This window comes from Cyprinodon variegatus, unplaced genomic scaffold (genome assembly GCF_000732505.1).
Source record: "Cyprinodon variegatus isolate N-32 unplaced genomic scaffold, C_variegatus-1.0 Scaffold426, whole genome shotgun sequence".
Lineage (NCBI taxonomy): Eukaryota > Metazoa > Chordata > Actinopteri > Cyprinodontiformes > Cyprinodontidae > Cyprinodon > Cyprinodon variegatus.
The window spans coordinates 221,573-227,572 of NW_015150879.1; the positions used below are offsets into that span (position 1 = coordinate 221,573).

The 6,000-nt window shown below is 35.7% G+C and overlaps 1 protein-coding gene across 9 annotated transcripts in view; it reads right to left on the minus strand.

The window, feature by feature from the left end:
* The window catches only part of kirrel3 (kin of IRRE like 3 (Drosophila)), a 187,647-nt gene that overhangs the window by 42,025 nt on the left and 139,622 nt on the right, over positions 1–6,000 (minus strand). For all 9 annotated transcript variants that reach the window (XM_015388525.1, XM_015388521.1, XM_015388519.1 and 6 more), the window contains exon 6: positions 391–541. In XM_015388525.1, the coding sequence (XP_015244011.1) occupies positions 391–541 (151 nt within the window). The remainder of the gene's footprint in view (positions 1–390; positions 542–6,000) is intronic.

The window sequence follows — 6,000 nt, forward strand, 5'->3', positions numbered from 1 at the left end:
TTAGACTGGATGTGGTTTACACGCTGGGCTTACTTTGCCTATTTTCAACTGAAATTGTGGATGTTCCCATCAAAGAGATTGATGGCATGAGACAGGGTATGAAAGAGGTGGAGACTTTGCATTCTTTCACTGCAAGCAGGTAGCTGTAACACAAGCCTCATATAATTTAGATGGACAGATGCTTTGATTCATTTATTTTCCTCATAGCAACCAAAAAGTACTTGTGCATCACCAATTGATTTGCCAAGATGGCATTTAAAAAAAAACAAGAAAAAACAAAAAAATAAAATCAGTTATGAATATCAGTTGAAGTCTGCAACAGATGGAGTCGTTTTTAGTTTAAAGGTTTGAAAATCAAAGGATTAAAGATTCATGGGAAAACATGCTTACGCTGAATGTCAATAGTGACACTGGTCTCCTTGCCGTTGGGCACTGCCTTGTTGGAGGCTTTGCAGATGATCTGCTGACCCGTCTCGATGTTGGAAGGTGAAAGGTACAGCCTGCTTACGCTGCTTTCTCTCCTACCATCTCGAAACAACGTCTGCAAAAAGTAAAGAAATATTTTTTGAGTTGAAGCAGCTTTGAGCTTTAATAGCTCAAATAAGGAACATTCTGAAAGAAACAATTTTAATTTTACAAACCCTATTGTAAGCTTTGTAATATTTAATGTGGAAATTGTGGAAAGGATTATATTCTGGATATTGTCATTTTATATGGGGTAATACAGGAATAGTCAAGACATTTGATGATATTTCTCAGCAGTTAATGTCAGAAATAGGAACCTTCCCTCTGGTGTAATAATTCTATATCAGTCATGATATTGGTGGAAGAAATGGTTGGAATGACCATGTATAAGGCTGTCATTTGTTCCAGTTCACAGTAGATGATGTATTACTATGATGTTTCAGATCCTGGTACTCAATTGGAAATCATCGTAGCAGACAGGTCGAGGGAGATTAGCTAAACGGGCAGATTGATCTCTGCCAATTTCACACAAGGAAGTAATAAAGATGTTGGTCAGCTTAAGAAGACAAGGACTGAGTTGAAGCAGGTTTAGGGAGTTAATCTCAATATTTTCAGTTCGCAATTTTTTTTTAATAATTTTTTTATATCAGCTGAAATACGTTAAAATCTTCTGTCTGAGTAGCTGTTACTTTTTCCCTCTGGAGCAGTTATCAAAGCAAAAGGTATCTACTTTGAAGAACCTAGAATATAAGACATATGTTCAGTTGTTTCACACTTGTTTTGTTAAGTATATAAATCCACATGTGTTAATTCATTGTTTTGATGCCTTCAATCTGCAATTTTCATAGCCATGAAAATAAAGAAATTTCTTTGAAGAAGAAGGTGTGTCCAAACCTTTGGTCTGTACTATATATATATATATATATATATATATATATATATATATATATATATATATATATATATATATGCACTTTACAGGAAAAAGGAGTATAACCATCAAAACATTCCGCCTGTAGTTTTACCCCCAAAGGCAGGTTGATATAAAATTAAATAAATAAAAGTTTTTGAAATATGTTTTTTTAGAGCTTCCCTTTGTGTGCTTGGAGAGATGTGCTCTAGTGCATGGCTTGTCATACTCCACAAAGGAAATCAATCTTCTTTTCAGTGCTCATCCTCTGAGCCCTGTATTGTGGAAGCCATCTGGAATCGGTTGGTAGCGCTCGTTGGCTCTCTGCTCTGACTCCAGCGTTCAGAGCAGGGCTCTGGGAGGCTATGCTAAACAGTGCAGGACAGAACAAAGTCACTGAATAGAACAAATTGTGTGGGCAACAGGGTTCAGGGTGGTCATCCACAAAGTCAAGATGCATTTCCTTATGTTCGCTTCAAAGCAAGCTGAGGGTTCAGTTCCCTTCAATAGGAAGAAGAAAAAAAGACAAAAAGGCTATTTAAAGTAGTAGCCGCTGGAGATGATATTTGTATCTTAAATAACAAACTAGCAACGCAAATCATGTCCAATATAAATTTTAAACAGTGGCTATAGTTGAAAAGTCCACGTCCACTTGTTAAAGTTACATACGGTTGTAACTTAAATAAAAGATGCAGTTCTTTAACAAACTCTTTCACATTATGATGAAATTATTTTTTACATTTTATTTACCCATAATTTATACTGCCTTCCTGAGTAATGTAATTTGATTTTCAATATACTGGAAATGTAAAAAGCAACACTAAAACACATCAAATAAGAAAATAATAAAAACAAAAAAGAAAAGCCATGAAAGAAACAGCAGTTTTTTAGAGCCTCTCAATTGAGTTTGTACATTCAGACTTCTGGGTTAATCTCATTAACTGGAAATTCCAAACTGAGCAATTCCTCCTAAATTAATAAATGCAAATTTGTCAGGAGGGCTGCCAAGAGCCAGAAAAACAAATGTTGGATAACTTTAGGATAATCTGCTAAATCAGGGTCGAGTTTGAATACAGAAAAATTTTCTTGCAAAAAAAGCCTCTGACATGGAAGAAACAGCATTGCAAAAGATTCAGGCTCTTACGTTAGACATCAATTTCTACAATATTCAAATTAACCTAACAAAAATGATTTGTGGAGCAAAATTATAATTGTTCACTAATAGACATCTATTTTTATAATTCCATTAATATTATTCCATACAAACAATAATTATTTGTAATTTATTATTAATAACATTTTCAACTGGAGCAGGTGTCTCCAACTCCCGTCCTCACAATCTACTGCCCTTCAATTTATAGATGCATCCTTGCTCTAGCTAACCTAAATCAAAAAATGATAACCTCATGAGAACAAACTGATCAGTGATTGGATTCTGCTGTGATGAAGCAGTGACGTACCTAAATGTTGAAGATGTCTGAGATAGAGGAAGTTCAGTTTTATACTCTTTGTTGTTTTATCTGATCAAAGTTGAATAAATGTAGTTCACTGGTGGCAGAAAGCAGTAGTTGACAAGTTTTTGTTAGTTAGGGGGTTAATGGTAGAAGATATGGACTGATTTATGGGGAAGATATATATATATATATATATATATATATATATATATATATATGTGTGTGTGTGTGTGTGTGTGTGTTTTTAACTGGAAAATACAGAAACATGGATTTAAGGAAGCCAGGGTTTAACTTCTGATTATAATTTTAAATAAAGTTGTCCAACATCAAATAGACAATATACAGTTAAATATTTTTATAAAACATTTGTTTTAATTATTATTCTAATCAAGAAAAAGAGGAAGCTCAATGAAAGACTGAATCATGATCAGTTTAATCGAATAAAGCTGGTAGAATGATCTATTATTTAGATTTTTGGGCTCCCCAGAAAAGAGCTTTTGACAAGAGATGGTTTCCTTTTCTGATGGACCTGGAGATTTTGACGAAAGTACAAAGGGCCGGATTTATCAAGATCCAATTTTGCGTGCAGTAATTTGCGCTCGCAAACTGGAATTTTGCGCGAGGGGCTGGACCATGGTTTGCGAGTGATTTAACAAGAGCGATTGCGTAACTGGTGGCAGGTGCAAAACTGTTGGAGACGCCCTATTTAAATGATGGTTTTGCGCGTTTTGTGGTTTGCGGCAAAGTAGTTTGTAGTTTCTACAAACTAGTGCATTAAGAAATTTAAATCTTACAGTGATATATAAAGAAAAAACTTTGGCAACCTTTATTCCCTAAGGTGGTATGTGGCTGAATTTCTACTTCACTGCAGTAAAAAAACAAAAAAAACAAAAAAAAAAAAAAAAAACAGGTGTTTTGTATTGGCCTGTAGAAAAATGCACATACCAAATGGCTCACAAGAAGTGACTGTGGATGAGATTACGCATCCCCGCAGCATTGGCATGTTGCTCCACAGGCGCAGGTGGAGAACCCCGACCCCGTCGGACAGCACTTCGGACAGCACTTCTGAAAAACGAGATTGGGAGATCCCAGCTCTCGCTGCAACCGTACGCTGGAATGACCCAGATGCAAAAAAGTGCAATGTTGCAAGGAGTTTTGTGATATCTGGTATTGCGTGGGTCCTCCTTGTGGCTGGCTCCAAATCCATTCGGAGTTCCCCCAACAGCTCCAAAATGGCAATGTTGGATAAACGATATGTTTTGATGATCGTTTCCTCGTTCATTCCAAAAATATTCACACGGAGTGAAAAAATGCGTTCTCTGCGTCTCCTTGCTTCATTTCGATGTCTCCTTTTTGCGACAATAACCGCTGCCATGTGTGCGCAATTACGCATACAGACCATTTGCACCTTCTTTTGAAACATGTTAAATATAGAGTCAGATACCGTTAGCAAAATTGTTTTTAGGTTTGATAAATCACTTTGCGAGTGCTAAATTAATATATTTACATGTTCTCCTCCCACAAGACGCACTTTTGCGTGTAAACGCCCCATATTGCATATTCATTGCAGAAAAAGTACTAAATGGATAAGAGGCGCTATTTGGCACGTTTTAAAGACCAAATCCTTTTAGCACGCTGTTTATAGATCAGTTTGTACATTTTTTAGCGTGCGCAGTGAAATAGCTCACGTTTTTATACACGCAAACCTTTGATAGATCCGGCCCAAAGAGTCAAGATTTGACATCCTGATAGATCCATACTAAAGAAGACTGAAGACTAAAACTGAACCAAAAATATGCCTCAGGAATGTATTAGTTTAAAGTTGCAACCCAAAAAATATCTGTCCTGGCTGCATAATTTTGAAAAGACAAGAATTGCCATATTAACAATGTAAGCGCTTTTGAATTTCAGTGCGAGTATGATGCAGAGTTTCATCCTGTAACATTTAATTTTCTCCCCACCTAATTTTTACCTTTCAACCTGCAGCTCTGAGTCTAACACATATAAAAAGTTGCATTAATTAACAGCTCATTCTTTCCCACTAATGCAAGGGTTTCAGCCCAGTCAAACCACAACTCAGTGCTGCTATATTCCCTTCTGAGGCACCCTACCATCTGCAAAGTGTTATTTAAAAAGTGATGCAAGATTTAAATAAAAATCATTTTATCTTATAACTTTATAGTTCAACCATCTCAATGCACCTTTTAAAGGAACATAAAATTGAAGTATATGCACCACTAGAGTGAGCATATGAGGTTTTTGTGGCATTTCTAAGACTTGTAGGGAAATAATATTACAGTTCCCATGCTCCGTGAATCCCATTTCCATGTGAAGAGCCATGTGATGAAATTCATATTTTTGCGTGAGTCACTTTGAAAGCAGAACACATTAGTTGTCAGACGCGGAGTATGTCAATGTAATGTTCTTTGTGACACAGTTGGGATTGTTTCCATCATGGCTCTGGACCTGTCTGCAGTCATTAATCTTAGAAACAGGGTTAGCTGGCAGACACACAAAAATTCAACCCATTTCAAATTTAGAAACTTTTCTATTCACTGCTATATAACACTAAAAATAATACTTATATTACAGATTTAACCATGAGGACATATTTTAGCCTTTTTAATAATTTCTGACCCCCTGGAGATACAGTAAGAAAGAAGCTTACAACAAAAAACGTGTTCTCTTATCAATTTGATGAATAGATTTAAGGAGCATTAATGGAAATACTTCAGTTTAAACATTCTTATGCATTACAAACAGGCTACTTCTTAGTGGATTAAGTTGTGCCAATCTGCCTCAGAGAGATTTGATCATGGAGATCAAATAGTGATAAAATGTGTTTTTTTCTGTTTATTAACCTCATTAAAACATAAACCACCAATATGTTTTACTCTGTTTACATATTAACCAAACATGTAGTTTAATGCACATATATAATGCACATAGTTTAGATTTATTACATAAATGGGATAGATCTATTCAAGTTATTGATTAATTAATTTTTACAGATTCCTTTTTCAGTGCTGAAAGCCTGAGTTGTGTTAAGTTAATGTTAAAAACCCATTTCTTAAGAGCTGCCTTTGTCTGCTAGCTGGGGTATTATTAGTAGTGTTGCACCGATACCAGTATTGGACGGGGCCCCGATACTGCCCTAAAATGGTGGTATCG